General features: G+C 40.1%; 1 protein-coding gene across 3 annotated transcripts; it reads right to left on the reverse strand.

Moving 5' to 3' along the window:
• Positions 1–254: 254 nt before the first annotated feature.
• Positions 255–20362, reverse strand: LOC133782807 (protein PLASTID TRANSCRIPTIONALLY ACTIVE 14). 3 transcript variants are annotated; one of them, XM_062222198.1, is made up of 13 exons: positions 20144–20362; positions 19862–20014; positions 19551–19688; positions 8585–8710; positions 8269–8397; positions 7643–7732; positions 7380–7530; positions 5758–5867; positions 2123–2194; positions 1713–1818; positions 1418–1615; positions 684–726; positions 255–582 (listed from the first exon to the last, which is right to left on the reverse strand). In XM_062222198.1, the coding sequence occupies exons 1-13, from the start codon at positions 20204–20206 to the stop codon at positions 504–506; spliced, it is 1458 nt and encodes a 485-aa protein (XP_062078182.1). In that variant the 5' UTR covers positions 20207–20362; the 3' UTR covers positions 255–503. The 3 variants fall into 3 exon arrangements, with proteins under 3 accessions (XP_062078182.1, XP_062078181.1, XP_062078183.1); XM_062222197.1 differs by having other exon boundaries at positions 1418–1618; XM_062222199.1 differs by lacking the exons at positions 19551–19688; positions 19862–20014; positions 20144–20362 and adding an exon at positions 9181–9200 and having other exon boundaries at positions 1418–1618.
• Between the last annotated feature and the right edge of the window lie 298 nt (positions 20363–20660).

Raw genomic sequence — 20660 nt, forward strand, 5'->3', positions numbered from 1 at the left:
TGAAACGAATTGCTTTTTCTTTTATTAAATGTATTGTGTAGGTCAACAAAAATTTGAGATTTAAGTTTGGGAGTAATAAAAATAATGAAATATGAATGAAATAAAATTAATATGAGTAATAATTTTTTTTTATTTGTGTATTGGAATAACATTTCCTCCCTTCTATTTTTAAATGGAATTGTCATTTCACCAAAATGATGAAAAAAAAGTCTTTTCACTGAAATGTCATTCTAGTGCTTTACATAGCAATCAAATGAATGAAAAAAAATATATAGTTTTATTAGGCTCATCCAAACATCACCTACAAGATTGAAACTTTCCATTTACTTTTTAACCAAATAATAATAATAATTATGCTACGGCCAAATCACATTTTACTTACCAAGTTTTTCAAGGCACACTTTTTTTTAACGACTTTTACGACTAACTAATCAATGACCACACAAAATTTTCTATCACTAGAATCACAGTTCTTGGATTATTTGGTCTTGTTGAAAGCTATATCAAAATAAAATTTCCTCTTGATAAATATCCAATGCCTGCATGACTTTATCTATGAACAACTTTCTATGCGATCTATACCTGCAAGAGTCACAGATCAGCCATAAATATCAGTTGCTCAACTTTTACCATATTCAAAAACTAAAAGGCTATAGAATCAATTTTGTAAAAGGTAAACATACTTGATTGCTGCTTCAAGCGTCCTACTAGCTTCTGGAATAGAATCTGTAAGCAGTACATAGATAGAAAGGGAAATATAAGCTTAAGGTTCAAATATCTCCAACAAGACCTTTGATAATTTCCACGTATTCTAAACCCCATGTTAAAGCGCTTTTTACCGTTAACCTAAATAATGTAATTGGTCACTTTTGGGAACTTCCAACTTTCTGTAATTATAGCCTGGTTTTGAGGTGAAATGTGTCAAATATCAAATATCTTTTAATTGTAGTTGGAAAAAAAAAACATAATCTTATTAAGATATTTCAGGATTTTTAAACCTAGAATACTATGAAGATAAGATGTACAGATTTATTAAGAAAATCAAATCAGAATAAAAATCAAATTATTATGATTTGATTATAGTTGTAGGATCTTTACATACATATATATTTTTCTTGTTTATAGGATTTAGTTTATTTTGTATTTATGTCTTTTATTCTGTACAGCCAATAAATGTATACTATTCTTCTCAAAATCAATATACAAGAATTATTTTCTCATAATATTTTTACATCAAAAATTAGTAATGCTCAAATTGAGTGATTAAGAATTGCTAGAAACCATTTTCAAGAAAATCTCAGTTTAAAATGACAGGAAAAAAGAAAAAACCATGATAGTCCTGTTAGTGCGTGAGAGTCAGCCAAGAGTTCTCTTTTTTTCTTTTGACAAAAGATAAGGATTAGATAAGCATTGTTACCTAGAAGTTTTTGGTCTTGCTTAAAGGTTGTAGGAAAGTCAGCAAGCATTCGTTTGCATTCATCTAGCAATTCCTTCACAGCCTTCTTCTCCACACTTGGGATAAGAGGCACATCCCCATCAGACCAAGTGGGCAATGTTCTCACTGCTGCTAGGATCGCTCCATCAACAAATGTGTCCCCAGCTTTAGATACTCGAGCTGCTATAAAAGTGGTACATTCTTTTGTTAATAATTAAAAGATGTTATCTACAACAATGTTTAAAAAGAAAAAGAAAAAGAAACAAACAAACCATACTGTTGTGATAATATTCTTCAGGAAGGCCAGATATGTTAAACACTGACAAGAAGGAATCCAAATGAATACGTGCATTGCCAGAGAATTTGATCACATCCCATGGATTCTGTAATATTTTTTAAAGATAGTTACAGAAAGAACAAAAAAAACGCGCCAAATGCCATAGTCCTAGTGCCCTCTTGTGTTGTATAATAGATTATAGATAATCTGTTTCTTATGAGTAAAATAAAAGTACCAAGCTAGACTTTTAATCATTGTAATAAAGTGAGGTAATTTAATTTAAATTTTCATAAAAGACCGACAATACAATCTTTCCAGGTTTTCTAAACTATGATGTTTTTACTAATTGCTCATAAAACATGAATTAAAACCATGGAAACTAAGAACCTGGTACATCAAACAAAATTTACCACAGGTGAAGAGAACCCATATCTCTGCATGAACTTGTTATTCATCTGTCTGCTCATGTAATTGACAGTCATCTGAAATAATCACAAAATTGAAAGTCAGTTTTGATTTTTACTTGGGACTATATTCAATGTTTTAGGGATTGTGTTGATGTATCTATATAAGAAAATCTAGTATTATATTACCAGATTTCCTTATGTTATTTTCTGCACTAATTAGTGGAGGATTTTACTCCATTTAGCTTTCTGTCATGCTTCTATACAACCTATTTGTATTTCTCATTTTTGAACAAGAGGAATATGAGATTTTTTTTCTTAAAATCACATGATATCAAAGCCAAGTTCTGGAAACCGATGCCTCTCCTCATGGTAAAATATGACATGGCTGCTAATAGACAAAGTGCAACATCCAAATCCACCTCCAATTTGGAAACGCCACCTGCTCCTGTTAGTCAAGGAGGATCCAAAGGCACTTCTCTTCCCATAACTGGACACAAACTTAGAGGCCTTAATTTTTTCCATATTTCGAATTCGAGTCAATTTCTAAAATTTTACATGGATGAGAGTTGGCTCTTTGACGTAGTAAATTCTATAGGGTGTGAAGTATGATCTTGGCCAATGAAATACTTGTGTATGCCCTTAGGGAACAATCCAAGTAAATTTAAAATTTGGTAACTAGTTGTTGCGGCTCAAGTTACCAAAGACTTGCTGGGTGGAATTGTGCTTACTTATCAAGAGGAAGACTACCTCTTATTCAGCCAGTTCTTTCTTCTTTTCCTATTTACTACCTTTCAATCTTTAAGGCACCAGATTCTGTCATAGAGACTATAGAGAAGTTGATGATGAAATTTCTTTGAAAAGGGGGAGACGTGGAAGGAAGGAATCATCTAGGAAATTGGGAGGCTTATGTAAATCAAATCTTCAAGGAGGTCTCAGGATTGGGAACTTAAAGGAAAGGAATAAAGCTTTCCTCATGAAATGGCTTCGGTGGTTCCTGAAAGAGAAGCAATATTTGTGGCATAAGATTATAAAAAGCAAATATAGGTTGGAAGAAAATGGTTGGGATACAAAGCTGGGGAAGAGAATGTCCTCGAGATGCCCTTGGAAGGGCATTGCTTCTCTTTATCAAGAGTTTCTGCAGTTAGTAAAATTCAAAGTTGATAATGGTAAGAACATTTGTTTTCATGAAGATATGTGGCTTGGTCTGTTTTCTTTTCAAGAAGCATTCCCTATCCTAGCTAGATTATCGAAGAGGAAAAACAATTGTATTGCTGATATCTACATTGAAGAGGAGGGGTTGGAAAGTAATTGGAACCTGCAGCTAGCCAAACATTTGAATGATAGAGAGTTTCCAGAGTTATTTGATTAAATTCATAGAATCTGAAACCTGAATTTATATCAGGCTTTCAAGAATAGAAGAATTTGGTTGGGGGATTCCTCACAAATATATTCAAGTAAATCAGCTTTTAACATGTTAGCGGGAGATGTGTATCATTGAGATTCCCCTTAGATTAAGATCTGAAAAAGCTCTTCGAAGTCAAGAATTTTTATTTGGCTTTTGTGTTTGGAAAAATTAAATGTTCACGCCTTTCTTCAAAAAAGGAGACCCTACTTTGCACTAACTCCAGTGTTGTTTATCATGTGCAAGAAGAATGGGGAAGACAATAATCATCTTATTTGCATTGTCCTTTTTCTCTGAGTTTGTGGTACAGATTCCTCAAGGAATTTAATATTCAGTGGTGCATCCCAAACAATTTGAGAGGTCTATTAAATTACCACTCTACTGGTTATAAAGCCAAGAAACTGTTACAAAGATCAAGGGTGGTGCCTACTTGGTGGGCAATATGACTAGAAATTTACAAGAGAATCTTCCAAGGAATTGGAGATGATGGAGTTCAGATGTGGGACAGAATTAACCGTAGGGTGGCAACACGGCTTTAAAATGTTAGGGAGTTTAAAGATGCTCCTTTTTTTAACTCAAGTAGAGATTGCATCAATTTATGTTACTATGTCGGTTTCGTTTCCTTTTGGGATTTTTTCCTACTTTTTCCTTGCAATTTAATACATGCTGAGGTTTTGTTTTCACACAATAATAATAAAAAAAAAAGAGTAAAAATAAAAATATCATGATTTAGACGTGTTGACGGTGAAAACTCGTCAATTATATTAGGTCAGAAAACTCAAAGCTTATTAAGAGGATAACTAAGTAAGAACTTGGAATAGACTTGAGGAAAGACAAGTGCAGATCAACAATGGAGTAAAAATTCGTATATTGCTTAATAGCCCAAGTATACAATGAATTTTCTAACCCCTCTCAATGATGAAGTGAGGTCTTATTTATAGGTGAGCTCTAATGGCTCTTGGTACATTGTGGTCCCGAATAGACAAGGAGTTGCATATCCAGGCTGCAGGTGGTAGTGGTGTTGGAGGAGTGGTGGTCAGCTCCAGTATATGTCAGGGGTCTGCAAAAGTACTCCTGCCTTGATACCGTGTCGTACCTCCACTACTTGTCGGGTACGAACGTCACAGGCGTGCTTGGGGAGTCCTTACTATGTACCATTCTAGTACTACCACTATTTGTCTGGCGTGCACATTGCTTCCGTACTCTAACTCCTCTTGGTTTGTGAGTGCATTCCGTACCTCTTCTGACTTCATACTGAATCGTTGTGAGATCTTCCCTAACCTTTCTCGAACGCATGTTCAAGAGGACCTTGACTCTGCATCTCACGAGACCCACAGGGAAAGAGGTGCCCCGTTGGTGGCGCTTATCTCAGGGAGAGAGATAAGGCCTCTTCAACAAGGCCTACTCCGCATGCGATGAGACATGATGCCCATGCGTGAGACGAGCATCTCACTTCACAAGACCATTACCCCGCCGTTTCCATGTGAGAGAAGCTCCTAGTGCGAGACACCCTTCCAGGCGCGAGGCGCCTTCTTGGTGCGAGGCACCCTCCTGACGCGAGGCCCTTTTCCAGGCACGAGGCCCTCCTAGCGCGAGGCACCTTCCAGGCGTGAGACACCCTTTTGGGGAGAGGCGTCCTCTTGGTGCGAGGCCCTCTTCCAGGTGTGAGGCCCTCCTGGCGCGAGGTGCCCTCTTGGCGTGAGGCTCACCTTCCCGGCGCGAGGCGCCCTCCAGCCGCGAGGCGCCCTTCCAGGCGCAAGGCTCACCTTTGGTGCGAGGCGCCTCTCTGGCGCGAGGTGCTGCCATCGACACGAGGCCACAACCCCTGTGAGAGGCCACCTCCGTTGGTGCTACTTTTCCTTGGTGCAAGTCAGCTTGTCCATGGAGCATGATACTTTGAGTAAGGTGTTAGGTGACCTCGCGCTTGGTGCCGGATGGTACTCTTTTGTTTCCTCTGCTTGTCTAATGCCTTGGGGGACATGTAATGAAGGTCCTTTAAAAGTGGGAATTTTTTGGCGTTCACACGTTGCTTGTTGGGTCAATTCTTTCATGTTCACAAACCTTTATTTATTTCAACACGAGACCATATATTTTTCGTTGTGGATTTTTGGCATCCACAAGACATCATAGTAGTAGTTTTTTTTTTTTACTAAACGTCATAGTAGTAGTTAATCACTGTAAATATAGGAATATAGATAGTTACCATACTTCAAATATAATAAATTGCTAAAGATACCTCATCCCCTTTTCTAATTCGTTGTCCTGCATTTATCATCACCTCAAGCATGCGATCTTTAAAACGCCAATGGAAAAAACAATTTGGCTGGAATGAATGGTTTAGCATATCTGAAAAGAAGAATATATAAATACATAAATATATATATTACATTAATCTAAAAACAGGGATTTATCAATCCACAAAAAGAGATGATAGAAACAAATGAAATTCAATTCAGGAAATTAATAGAAACAGGAAATCCTTAATTTTTTAACAAAAGTGGCCATAACCTAAAATATACACTTATGCCATAGAAAATAACTGTTCCAATACAGTGCTAAAGATTAATGAAGCTCAACAAATACATTTTAAAATATTATATTTCATTGAAACTCGGAAATTGTAAATTCCAGAATGTGTAAACTCAAAAAAATTATCTTATGCAAAACTCACACCAAAGTATCTAGCTTTTGTATCTCAGCTTGACCAAGATAATATTCCAGCCACTGTTCAAGAAGCAATGCAAAAACCTAAGTGGAGTGCAGCAACTTATGAAGAAATTTGGGCTCTAGAGAAGAATGGACTTGGAAGATTATTAACCATCCGCCTAGGAATCACAGTACGTGCAAATGGATTTTTTCAATTAAACACAAGGCACATGGAAATGTGGAGCAATACAAAGCTCGGTTAGATGCTAAAGGATATACTCAATCAGGTGGAATAGATTTTCAGGAGACATTGTGAAAGACCCCCACTCACCTACGTGTACACAAGGAAAGGGTCTAAGAATGCCAAGTCAGCACTAGGGAAAGAACCAGTAGAGGAGAGTTAGAGTGTTGGGATATGTGCATGGTTTGGGTAGGGTGAGGCTGAGGTGTAGAGTACACTTGGTGTACTGCCGAGTGAGTAGAATAAATACCAAGGGAAGCCATTTTGTAAGGTGTGGAGAAATTGAGTAGGTTGTAAACCTTTTGGAGAGAATTCAGGTTCTAGAAATCCTGATTAATTCAATACAGTTGTTCTGAATTTTCTTATTCAGTTCTTTACTATTTACTCTAATCTAACCAAATCGGCAGGAAGTTCCTGGCAATTGGTATCAGAACCAGCAACCTGCAATGTGCCCGAAGGATAATCAGATCGAAGTATTAGATGAACGTGTGGAATCGCAGAAATCAAACTCCTTCGAGAAATATTGGGGGTGAGATCTGAATTCCAGCAGGAGTTTACAATCTCTTTTATAAATAAAGTAGCATAGCAGATCAGCTAGACATGTTCCTAAAGGAGAGGAATTAACCCTAGAAATAAGAAACAACTAAACTAAAATATCTAGGATACATAAATCTAGGAAACTACTTTACAAATATCTGAAAATATCCCCAATAGATACTTCAGCACATAATCACGTGAATTAATTCATGTATTACAATACTCCTATTGCTATGAGTGTGAGTTGGTATCTGTTGAACCTATCAGAATGCTACAGGGTTATAACAATTAATATACCATACACTTCATGGAATTATTCATTTATTACAAAGTTACGATGTTGTTGGTAACAAATGCAACAAAAAGTATAGTTTCATAGAATTGAATTACAATCAGTCAATATAACTGCCGAGTCTAAGTAGATAAAATTTTACCTGCATAAGGTATTAGCATATTTGCATCTTGAACCAGTGCCCCAATCCTCATTTGCATGTTTATGCATCTTGATTGTGCAATGCTTACTGCCCAAATGAATCTCTCAGGTTCTCTAGCAAGTCGTTTAATTTTGAGGGGTACACCATTGTGCTAATTGAGGTTAACACACATAAAAACATGTCATAACAGTGTTCAATCGTGCTATTATACAGAAAAAGATAAGCAAAAAGCCTGAGTAGAAAATTGATAGCAATTTAGTTACCCAATTCTTTTCCCAAAATTCTAAAGCTCTTTGTTGCTGCTCTCTTATAGTTGATGCAAGAACGGCATCTTGCAGCTCCAAAAGCTCCTCCTGTAGAAAATGAAGGGCAATATGGAATACAAATATTAATGCAACTGAACAATTCACCTATTGTATTTAATTCTGGTGTTTAAATTTCTATAAACTCGACAAGTTCAATGGTTCATTGGCAAATCAATAAATTGATTTTACAGTCTGAAGGTTTTTCTTTTTCTTCTTTTGAAATTAGAGTTAGGCGTGCAGCCCAACACCTGTACAGTATGTAATACTGAAAGGAGGATTATGCTTTAAATACCCTGCTATCCAAATGAAAAGCACATGATTTGAAACTTTTAGATTTAAATAGAGTGGATTTTGATATTACACATAGATGATTATAATTACAAGCAGTTGAGCAAATAATTGTTCTCTTCAAAAACTGCTGAATAGCAACCACAAATGTCATCAATAATGCAAGGCACTGATGTCCAATCGAATGTTAAATTAAAATGTTAAGCATAGGGCTTACATTTCCCTATGAAAGGGTATCAGAAAACTATCACAAGCTCAAATGTTGCAGCAGGTTCATATATGGTTCGTTTAAATACCTCTGAAGCTAGGAGAAGACTGGTGCACTCATCTGTCCCAGGTAAAAAGTCGCTGTACAGCTGCCAAAAGTTATCCTCCCGATCAAATGCATACAAAAGAAGACATGCTAACCTTAGGTCCCAATCTGTCTGTCACAAAGAGGTCCGCCAAATATCCAATAAGTCAAGCAATAACTTGAATAGCATATCAAAATAAATCAATGTGGTTACCGTTTACCAATAATGAATCACTGAGACACACTGAGAAAGAAAATTTTCCAAATAAATGAATGAAGATATTACTAAACAATCAAGGCTACTGAGGAATATCCATTACCTCTGGATCGGTTGAGTTAATAATGTCAAATATAGGATGACCAACTGGTATAATATCTGGGAAAAACATCCATGGAATCTTATGGGATATGGTTAACATCAGTTCCAATGGGATTTCCATTATTACCTGTGCAGTCAAGCACAAAATCCAATTATCGTCAGAAAATAGACAATGAAACCAAACACTTGGTAATAATAATCAATAAACTCAATTGCAAATTGATACAGGGTGTGGGAATTATAGCTAAATATATCAAAATACTTCCTAAAGTCGAAAATTAAGAGGGTGTTTGGCATTGTTTTTTGTTTTCAGTTTTTAAAATTGTGTTTTCAAAAATGAGAATAGAAAACAATTATTGAAGTTTTCAAAATGTAATGATGTTTGGCTAATGTTTTCTAACAAACAGTTTTCAAAAAACCAAAAACATGTTTGGATGATGAAAAACAAACAGTTTTTTTAAAACAAAATTTCTTTCTTACAAGAGTATTGACAATCCATAATAAGATGGGTCTACGCTTGTTATCAAGATGTTTACAAAGAATATATATATATATGCACCTGAAGTAAACCAAGAAGTAAAACTGAAAAGTGCTTACCAACTGTAAATTTCAACAAGAAAAAAAAGGTGCCCAAGTCTCTTCCCTGTTTAAAGAAAGTAAGTTGGAGTTAAGGGAAAAAGAAACTTGTCTTATCTCTTTCTCACCACTAAAAAAATCAATTGGCTATTATTCACCAATTAATATGATAGACCACCAGTGACCTTTGTATACACACGCAAGAACAGGAAAGGTAACAGTAAGGTGGTTGTAGAGGATAGTTAGTTGAGAGGTTAGTGTTAGGCCTCCATTGACTTATGTCTACAGTAGGAAGGGTATAAAGGGTACACGTGTTGCTGATGTAGGGGAATGAGACTTTAGACAGTTAGTTATAAGAGAAAGGACTGTCTAGGAGAGGGTGCACAGTAAGAAACTGTTAGGGGTATATTCTAATCCAGCAGGGATGGGGAGAGGTAGGAAGTAAGTAGAAAATTGTAACCTGTTTGGGAGAGAACTAGGCTCTCGAATTTCCTAGCTATCAATACAATCAAGGCTCATCCATTTTTTCCACTCTGTTATTGCATTTTCTATTCTGTTTCTGGGTTATTTGTCACTTGAATTGCAGGTTCATCCTATCAAATTGGTATCAGAGATTAGATCCAGATGGGACCTAAGAAGGCTGACAATCCGAATGAGATGTGGGAGGACAGGCTGGAAGCAGTGCAATCAGAATTTCAGAAAGGGCTCACAGAGGTTAGATCTGATTTTCAGCAATTACCCAGGGAAATCGACTTGCTGAAAACAGAAATTCAAAGGCTACCTGCGATTGAGAAGAAGATGGACTATCTAGTTACTCACTTAGCTCAGCTGATGCAAGTAGCAGGGAAGGCGACAGTGGAGGGGACAGCGACCACCATTGATCGTCAAAGGCACGCAGTTGAGGGCGAATCGCACCAGCTGCCGACTACTCATTCTCCGATGCCTCATCCAAGTCCATCGCACTCGAGGCAATCTGAACAGCCACCACAAGCAGTCGGCCAGGCCGATTCTGCATATACAGGTCTGGAACACAGTCAAGACTATAGGCCTCCCCGAATGGAGTTACCACTTTTTGCTGGAGAGAATCCGGAAGGGTGGATTTATAAAGTGGAACGCTATTTTCTGCTAAGTCGTATGTCGGAACCGGTTATGCTTGAGGCGGCCATAGTGGGTTTGGAAGGTGATGCGTTGACGTGGTTTCAATGGGAACACCAAAGGCGGCCGATTACGTCATGGGCGACCCTTAAGGAAAGACTGTTAATGCGATTTCGCTCCGCACCTATCGGTTCCGTTTTCGAAGAATTTATGTCACTGGTTCAAACTTCTACTGTCAGAGAATATAGGCTGAAGTGGGAAGCATTAGCATCCAGAGTTCCAGACGTACCTGAACATATTTTGGAAGGAAGCTTTGTGAAAGGGTTGAGAGATGACATTAGAGGTGCTCTGCATATTCTACAGCCTTTAGGATTGGCTAACATCATGGAGACTGCACAAAGGGTGGAAGAAGGCCACCAGTTCTGGGCTTCGGGTCCGAGCCCTAGATCGCACCCTTCTAGGCCCACTTCCAGTTGGGGCCCAATCAGTTCTGGCCGACCCATGCCGATGTCCCATGCGAGCCGTTCTGGATCGAGTTTCCACCCCCCATCGACACCCTTCCAACCGCCCCTGTCGCCGACCACCGTACCCAGCGCGGCTAAGTCGGGGAAGCTGCCGCCTGTGCGCCGCCTATCTGAAGCAGAATACCAGGAGAAGAAGGCCCGAGGGGTATGTTTCAAATGTGACAAGAAATTCCACAGGGGCCATGAGTGTGACCAAAAATCACTCCAGATTTTGCTCACAGTTGATGACGAAGACGAAACAGTCATGGGGGAAACACCACCATCTTCGCCAGAATCAGAGGCAGGGGATCGGATGAAACTCTTGCAACACTATCTCTCAATTCGTTGGTGGGGATCTCATCGGCGCACACCATGAAACTAGCGGGGCGTATTGGACAGCGAACGGTGACAGTATTAATCGATAGTGGGGCGACGCACAACTTTCTTTCGACGGAAATCGTTTCGGCAGCAGCGATACCCATCACACCCACATCATGTTACGGAATATTACTGGGCACCGGTGGCAAAGTAAGGGCAGAGGGCATTTGTGCTCAAGTTGAGTTGGACCTTGGGCCATTGCGGGTAGTAACGGATTTCTTACCACTTGAATTGGGCGGTGCGGATGTAATACTCGGCATTAAGTGGTTAGAGACTTTGGGTAATATGCATGTTAATTGGAAGACGCTCGTCATGAAGTTTGAAGTAGCGGGGTCTTGGATTACTCTACAAGGAGACCCAAGCCTCTGTAAATCACCAATATCGCTGAAGGCTATGATTCATACCGTCGAACAGGAGGGTGGTGGTTTTTGGGTGCACTTATACTCGCTGGCAGCGATGTCAGAGACAAATTCAGCGAAGATCCCGACTGAAGTTGCCCAGATTTTGCAAAAATATCAGCCTGTTTTTTCTGTTCCACAAGGCCTGCCACCATCGCGACCCAAGGAGCACACCATTACGCTGAAGGAGGGAGTAGGGGCAGTTTCGGTAAGGCCATACCGCTACGTACAGGTACAAAAAGATGAGATTGAAAAGCTCGTGACAGAGATGCTGAACGCTGGAATAATACGCCCAAGTGCAAGTCCATTTTCCAGCCCGGTTTTACTAGTTCGAAAGAAAGATGGGAGTTGGAGGTTTTGTGTCGATTACAGGGCACTCAACAGAGAAACGGTGGCTGACAAATTTCCAATACCAGTGATAGATGAATTATTGGATGAGTTACATGGAGCCCGAATATTCACTAAGTTGGATTTGAGGTCCGGTTACCATCAAATTCATATGGCTGCTCAAGATGTACAAAAAACAGCTTTCCGCACTCACGAGGGCCACTAAGAATTCCTTGTAATGCCATTTGGACTGACAAACGCCCCAGCCACTTTCCAAGGATTGATGAATGAGGTGTTTAGAGAATTTTTGCGTAAATTTGTACTTGTATTTTTTGACGATATTTTGATTTACAGTGGGTCTTTGGAGGAGCACGTAAAGCATTTGGAGCTAGTTTTACAAAAATTACAGGGGCAGCAACTTTATGTTAATGCAAAAAAGTGTTTGTTCGGACAGTCACAAGTGGATTATTTGGGGCACATTATTTCTGAACAGGGAGTGGCAGCAGATCCAGCAAAGTTGGAAGCAATGGCCAGCTGGCCGACCCCTAAGAACATCAAAAGCTTGCGTGGGTTTCTTGGCCTAACAGGATATTACAGGAAATTCGTGCAAGGATATGGAAGTATAGCTAGGCCACTTACGGATCAGCTCAAAAAGGATGCGTTTGGCTGGAATGCAGAGGCTCAAGAAGCGTTTGAAAAGCTGAAAGAGAGAATGTGTACAGTGCCAGTATTAGCTCTTCCTGATTTTTCTGCCCCTTTTATAGTTGAAGCCGATGCTTCCGGGACGGGTTTGGGGGCTGTTTTAATGCAAAAGAACAGACCAGTAGCTTTTTTCAGCCCAATACTTTCGGCAAGGGGGCGCACAAAATCTGTCTATGAGCGGGAGTTAATGGCTATTGTGTTAGCCATTCAAAAGTGGAGACCATATTTACTAGGCAGGAAGTTTATTGTGAAGACAGATCAAAGGAGTTTGAAATACCTGTTGGAGCAGAGATTCATGGCGACTGAGCATCAAAAATGGCTGACGAAAATATTGGGTTATGACTTTGAGATAGTATATAGACCGGGGCGTGATAACAAGGCAGCTGATGCGCTTTCGCGAATGCATGAAGAACCGGTGTTGCTGGCCATTTCAGCCCCTAATATTATATCTATTCCAGATTTACAAGCTCATATTTCTTCGGATCCGACGCTGTCCAAAGTATTAACGGAGCTGGACGAGGGCAAAGATAGGGGCGGGTACACTTTATCACAGGGCTGTCTCAAGTTTAAAGGGCGTTTGGTAATTCCAGCAACATCGCCATTCATTCCAATCATTCTACAAGAGTACTACAGCAGCAACTTGGACGGTCATTCAGGCATTTTTCGCACATTTCAGCGAGTCGCAGAGCATCTATACTGGCCAGGAATGCGCAGAGATATTCATAAGTTCGTAACAGAATGTAGTGTTTGTCAGCAGCAAAAATATGCCGCGCAATCTCCAACAGGTTTACTCCAGCCATTGCCGGTTCCAGACCAGATTTGGGAGGATATCTCAATGGATTTCATTGAGGGACTACCCATTTCGAATGGATTTGACTCCATTTTTGTTGTAGTGGACAGATTGAGTAAGTATGGGCATTTTATACCATTGAGGCATCCATTTACAGCAGCTACAGTTGCTACCATTTTTGTCAGGGAGATAGTTAAATTACATGGTATTCCTAGATCTATTGTGTCGGATCGGGACAAGATTTTTCTCAGCCTATTTTGGAAGGAGCTCTTCAAGTTACAAGGGACTTCATTGAATCGCAGCACAGCCTATCACCCACAATCGGACGGCCAAACGGAGGTCGTTAATAGGTGTTTGGAGACCTATCTTCGCTGCTTTGTGAGTTCCAAACCCAGCAAGTGGTCTAAATGGATTCCTTGGGCCGAATATTGGTATAACACCACCTTTCATGTCTCGATCGGTATGACACCATTCAAAGCCGTTTACCACCGTGATCCTCCTCCAATCATTCCACTTGAGCAGTACCGCACGCCCGTTTCCGCAGTGGAGCAAAATCTGAAAGAGCGGGATGATATTCTGGTGTTGTTAAAGGAGAACTTGCAGCGGGCTCAGCAGAAAATGAAATTTCAAGCAGATAAGAAGCGAAGGGATGTTCAGTTCAGCGTGGGGGACTTTGTATATGTGAAGATGCGGCCATACCGTCAGCGAACATTAGCCAAAAGAATGAATGAGAAGCTGGCTCCGAGATTTTTTGGGCCATTTCAGGTGCTGGAGAAAATCGGCCAGGCAGCTTATAAGCTGAAACTGCCTCCTGAAGCAGCGATACATCCTGTTTTTCATGTATCATTACTGCGAGCAGCGTTGGGACCAACTCAAACAGCCACCCCACTTCCCCCAGGTTTGAAAGCTGATATGGAATGGATGTTAGAACCCGAAGAGGTGTTGGAGATACGGCCAGGAACGTTCAAGACAGCCCCACAAGCGTTGATCAAGTGGAAAAATCCGCCAGAATTCGAAGCTACGTGGGAAGATTTTGGTGTCATACAAGAGCAGTTTCCAGATTTTCACCTTGAGGACAAGGTGCAACTTCGAGGGGACGGTATTGTTAGGCCTCCATTGACTTATGTCTACAGTAGGAAGGGTATAAAGGGTACACGTGTTGCTGATGTAGGGGAATGAGACTTTAGACAGTTAGTTATAAGAGAAAGGACTGTCTAGGAGAGGGTGCACAGTAAGAAACTGTTAGGGGTATATTCTAATCCAGCAGGGATGGGGAGAGGTAGGAAGTAAGTAGAAAATTGTAACCTGTTTGGGAGAGAACTAGGCTCTCGAATTTCCTAGCTATCAATACAATCAAGGCTCATCCATTTTTTCCACTCTGTTATTGCATTTTCTATTCTGTTTCTGGGTTATTTGTCACTTGAATTGCAGGTTCATCCTATCAGTTAGCTAATCTGTTATGAGAGTAATGTTAGTGTGTGTGAGGGTGCAGAGTTGTGTAGTGGAATGAGGATAAAAGTTAGGAGAGGAGTTCAGTAGTGGGTGTGTAGTAATTGGTAGGGTGTAACCCCTTGTGGGAGAGATCTAGGCTCTCAAATTCCTAGCTATTCAATACAAAAACTCACCATTTCTTCATATATTTTCTCTGTTCTACTAACCCTTGTGGAGGTGACTCTACCAAAGTGGTATCAGAGCAATTCATCCTTATGGGACCGAAGCCACAATTGCATATGGAAGTTTTTGATGAGAAATTGGAGGCGGTTCAGTCGGAGTTCACCCGTAACGGTGCTGATTGACAGTGGAGCAACTCACAACTTCATTTCCATGGAAGTAGTGAATGCAGCGATTATTCCGATCACTCCAACAACGTGTTATGGCATCCTTTTGGGGACTGGGGGAAAGGTGCGTACCGAGGGTATATGTGTTCAACTTGAGTTGGACTTGGGAGCATTGCGAGTGGTCACGAATTTTCTTCCACTGGAACTAGGAGGTGCAGATGTTATTTTGGGTATAAAGTGGCTAGAGACTTTGGGGAATATGCAAGTAAACTGGAGAACAATGGTGATGTGTTTTGAGATGGCCGGGGTTTGGGTAACACTACAAGGAGACCCGAGTTTATGCAAATCGCCTATCTCTTTGAAGGCGATGATACATACGGTGGAGCATGATGGAATGGGATTTTGGGTTCATATGAGAACGCTACAGACAGCGGTTGTAGGGAGTCAACAAGAGCTTCCACCATCGGTAGCACACCTTCTTCAGCACTACAGTAAGGTTTTCTCTATGCCAGCCGGTTTGCCTCCAAGTAGAGCACGAGAACATACCATTAACTTGAGAGATGGAGTGGGGCCAGTCTCAGTGCGCCCTTATAGATATGCTCGAGTGCAGAAAGATGAAATAGAAAGATTGGTGATGGAGATGATTCAAGAGGGGATCATTAGGCCAAGTACAAGTCCATTCTCGAGCCCGGTGTTATTAGTCAAGAAAAAGGTTAGAGGTTGGAGATTGTGTGTGGATTATCGGGGTTTGAATAGGGAGATGGTGGCTGACAAGTTTCCTATTCCGGTGATTGATGAATTGTTGGATAAGTTGCATGGAGCACAAGTATTCTCTAAGTTGGACTTGAAGTCCGGGTACCATCAAATTCAGGTGGCAGCTCGGGATATTGAGAAGACGGCATTCCGTACACATGAAGGCCATTACGAATTTCTGGTTATGCCTTTTGGCCTCACTAACACACCTGCTACGTTTCAAGGGCTCATGAATGAGGTATTCTGAGAGCCTTTGCGAAAATTTGTGTTGGTTTTTTTTTTACGACATCTTGATCTACAGTTCATCTTTGGAGGACCATTTATGCCATTTAGAGCTGGTTTTGGATAAGTTGGCTCATCACTGTTTGTATGCAAACAGAAAAAAATGCTTATTCGCTCAAGCAAGTGTAGAGTATCTTGGTCATGTTATCTCGGCAAATGGGGTGGTAGCAGACCCGGGCAAAGTGGAGGCAATGGTGAATTGGCCAACACTGAAATCGATTAAAGAGATAAGGGGATTCTTAGGCCTAACGGGGTATTATCGCAAATTTGTAAAAGGTTATGGGCACATTGCTCGGCCCTTAACGGATCAGCTCAAGAAGGATGCTTTTGGTTGGACCCCAGCCGCTCAAGAGGCCTTTGCTCAGCTCAAAAATGCCATGTGCACAGTGCCTGTATTGGCATTACCTGACTTTACCGCCCCTTTTGTTTTGGAAGTCGATGCTTTGGGGTCGGGATTGGGAGCAATGCTTATGCAAAACCAACGGCCCATAGCTTTTTATGGTCAAGACTTGTCTCCAAGAGCGCGAACTAAGTCGATTTACAAGCGGGAGTTAATGGCGATTGTATTAGCAATACAAAAATTGAGACCAAACCTCTTGGGGCATAAGTTTCTGGTAAAGACGGATCAGCGAAGCCTCAAGTACTTGTTGGAGCAAAGATTAGTAGCAACGGAGCACCAATAATGGTTAGCCAAGCTGCTCGGTTATGACTTTGAAATTCCGTTCAGGCCTGGGCTGGAAAATAAGGCAGTTGATGCCTTATCAAGAATGTATAATGAAATTTCATTGGCTGCAGTTTCGGTTCCTAATGTGTTGTCAATACCGGACTTGCAAGCACATATTACTTCAAATCCGACTCTATCTAAGGTAGTGCAGGACCTAAAAGAGGGTCGGGACAGCGGGGGATACTCCTTGGTTCAAGGCTACCTCAAGTTCAAGGGACGCTTGGTACTACCAGCCACATCGCCATTTATACCACTACTCCTACAGGAATATCACAGCAGTAGTATGGGGGGCCATTCGGGGGGGTTTTAAAACTTTTCAGCAGCTTGCAAGTGACTTGTACTGGTCGGGAATGCGAAGAGATGTCCAGAAATTTGTCGCTGAGTACGCAGTGTGTCAACAGAGCAAGTATATTGCTCAATCTCCTGCTGGTTTGTTGCAACCATTACCGATTCCTAATCAGGTTTGGGAGGATATATCGCTGGACTTTATTGAAGGATTACCGATTTCAAATGGCTTTGACTCGATATTGGTGGTGGTCGATCGTTTGAGTAAGTATAGTCATTTTGTTTCGCTGCGACATCCTTTTACTACCACTTTGGTAGCTGCTGTATTTGTCCGAGAGATCGTCAAATTACATGGGATCCCTCGATCCATCGTGTCAGATAGAGACAAGATTTTTTTGAGTCTTTTTTGGAAGAAGTTGTTTCGTTTGCAGGGCACTACACTTAAGCATAGCACAGCTTACCATCCTCAGTCTGGTAGGCAAACGGAGGTGGTTAATCGATGCTTGGAAACTTATCTCTGCTGTTTTGTGAGTTCTAAGCCAAATCAATGGTCCAAATGGCTCCCTTGGGTGGAATATTGGTACAATACAGCCTTTCACTCTTCAGCTGGAATGACACCATTTAGAGCCTTGTATCACCGTGACCCTCCACCCCTTTATACGCTTTGAACCAGCTAGCACTCGAGTGTTAGCAGTGGAGCAAAACTTGCAAGCTCGGGATGACATACTGAACTTGTTAAAACAGAATCTCCACCGAGCCCAACAAAAAATGAAAGTCCAAGCAGATAGGAAAAGAAAAGATGTTCAGTTTGGAGTGGAAGACATGGTTTATGTAAAACTGAGACCTTACAGGCAACAGACAGTAGCAAATAGGCTGAATGAAAAGTTGGCTCCACGATATTTCAATCCTTTTCCCATCACTGCCCGAATAGGTACAACAGCATATAAGCTCCAGCTCCCACCTGATGCATCCATTTATCCATCCAGTTTTTCACGTCTCCATGCTCAAGGCAGCATTGGGTCTACATCAACATGCTACTAACCTTCCTCCGGGGCTATCTGCGGAGTTGGAATGGATTTTGGAACCGGAGAAGGTGCTGGCAGTAAGGCCAGGCACTCATAAGGCAGCACCACAAGCTCTTATAAAATGGGCGAACCTACCGAAATTTGAGACAACTTGGGAGGATTTTCAGGTAATCCGAAACCAATTTCCTGAATTTCACCTCGAGGACAAGGTGAGACTTGTGGCTGGCGGTATTGATAGACCACCGGTGACCTTTGTATACACACGCTGGAACAGGAAAGGTAACAGTAAGGTGGCTGTAGAGGATAGTTAGTTGAGAGGTTAGCTAATTTGTTATGAGAGTAATGTTAGTATAAGTATAATGTGGCTCACAACCAGAGACACTCCAATCCATAGCTTGATGATGAATAGATGGATGAGCACTTTATTGTGGTACTTTATTCTATTGGTGTTGCTATAAACAAGCAGAGACACTCCTATCTAGTTGTTGCAACAAATTGACCCAACTAACAATCCAACACAGTAAATCAAACAAAACAATTCATTACCAAACAAAGAAAAAAAAAACCAACAACAGTTTATAAAAACAGGGCACAATGAGCTTAATCTAAAGCTTTTCTCATACAAATTGAAGAAACAAAAATATATGCAACCAAATTCTAGCTATCACACAGCACAAGTGAAACCAAAAGAAGCCATAGAAAATTAAAACTTGAAAAGTAATGAATCAGAGTGAACCAACCTTGCTGATCAACTTGTTTTATCTTTTGAATTAAGACTCAGACCCACTAAGCTTATTGTAATTTCAAAACTTAATCAAAATAAATCAAGAAAATCTAAAGGGCAATTCATAAATTAGTTACTGCATGAATGGTGGAAACAAATTGAACAATTGGAAATCTAGGGTCATTTATGATAAACAACATAATGGTAGAAGAGTTGTATACTAGTTTTAGGGCACAGAAGCAGTGGAAGAAGAAGATGAGTAGGGCAAGAGAAGATATCTGTATTTGGATATTTAGGGAGGAGAGAAAATGTAAAACTCAGCTCAATTTGAGCTAGTGCTGTGTATTGTATTTATACTAAAATAATGAATCATTACATATTACATTGCCCTCTTGAATCTGTACACGTATCTGTAAAAATAACAATAAAGGGAATAATCTGTAACTGCCTCTTGGCTCTCATTTTGTGTGGACCACTTAACTAATTTTACATACTGAGCATTGGTTAGTAAATGGTATATTCCATAACCTCAAGTCTTAACAGGGCACAGAAGAAGAAGATTAGGGAGGGCACAGAAGAAGAAGTAGAAGAAGAAGAAGAAACAAACCTGATTAGAGTGTAACTTACCCTGGCTCTGCGAAGTGGTTCAACATCTTTGGAAGCATAGACTCCAAATCCATTTGGCCCTTCTTTAAAGTCAATACCATAAGCTCTCATGTTCCGAACGTAGCCAATCTTGTAGAAATCGGGGTCTGCCGGTTCCAACTTCGAGAATTTTGAGAAAAGGATCAAAACAAGGAAACTTAAGAATTCCATACAGATTGTAGCTTTCTTTTTAACTTAGCATTAGCATAATCTAAAAGAATCTCTCCAAAGGGTATAGACCTTAAACCAAATGAATATTTGCTTTCCCTTTCGTTTATTTCTTCTTATTTTACCTCAGATGAAGATTCTTCAACATGAGTAGGCTGGTACAAGGGAAATGGAGCACCCTGGGAGGTTGCTTTGATGGGTCGCACCCCACTGTTTGGGTTATCGCTGAAATAGTATCTGGCTTTTGCTGACCATCCATGGCCGAAGGAGCCCTTTAACTGCTTGAGCCACAAATATACAGCAAATATAAACAAATAAACAAAGAGAACTCCGACAAGTATGTCCGTGTTTGTATGTATAAATATATTAATATATATGTACACATGTAGACAGGGAGAGCATGGAACCTGAGAGTTGGAGATGAGAAAATGAGAGAACTGAAGAAGAGATACAGGGGAAGCAATCGCCATAAGAGAGTAAGAGATGAGTAAGACTAGGACATCACTAAAGGCATGCTCAAAGTTGAAAGTACCAGGTGATAGTCGACAACGTTAGCCACTTCTCACTAATCTCGAAGTTGAAGTTCGAAGAATATATGTTTGGTCGAGTGGATAGAAAATAGGATGGAGAGAAAAAGTATAAGGGAAAGAAAAGGTAAAGGAAAGAAAATAAATGTATGTTTGGTAGAAAGAGCGGAAAGAAAATAGAAAACAAAATTATTTTATATATTTATTTACTATTGTAATTAAAATTGAGATAAGAGAAGTGTTTTTTACACTTTTACCCTTACATTAATATTAATATTAGTATATATATTATATATTAATCATTATATCATAATTATATTTTTATCTATTTAATATTAAAGAATAATAATATTTCTAACTAATTATAAAAATAAAGCAAATAGTTGGGTTTAACGTA

The sequence above is a fragment of the Humulus lupulus genome, chromosome 6, assembly GCF_963169125.1.
Source record: "Humulus lupulus chromosome 6, drHumLupu1.1, whole genome shotgun sequence".
Lineage (NCBI taxonomy): Eukaryota > Viridiplantae > Streptophyta > Magnoliopsida > Rosales > Cannabaceae > Humulus > Humulus lupulus.

Excerpts from the sequence above, each read along its gene's own strand:
- LOC133782807 (XM_062222197.1), bottom strand. The coding sequence starts at position 20,206 with ATGGCGATTGCTTCCCCTGTATCTCTTCTTCAGTTCTCTCATTTTCTC. Across the intron at positions 5,868-7,379 it reads TATGCTAATACCTTATGCAG|ATATGCTAAACCATTCATTC; the intron begins GTAAAATTTTAT and ends TCTTCTTTTCAG. Across the intron at positions 583-683 it reads ACGCTTGAAGCAGCAATCAA|GTATAGATCGCATAGAAAGT; the intron begins GTATGTTTACCT and ends TGACTCTTGCAG.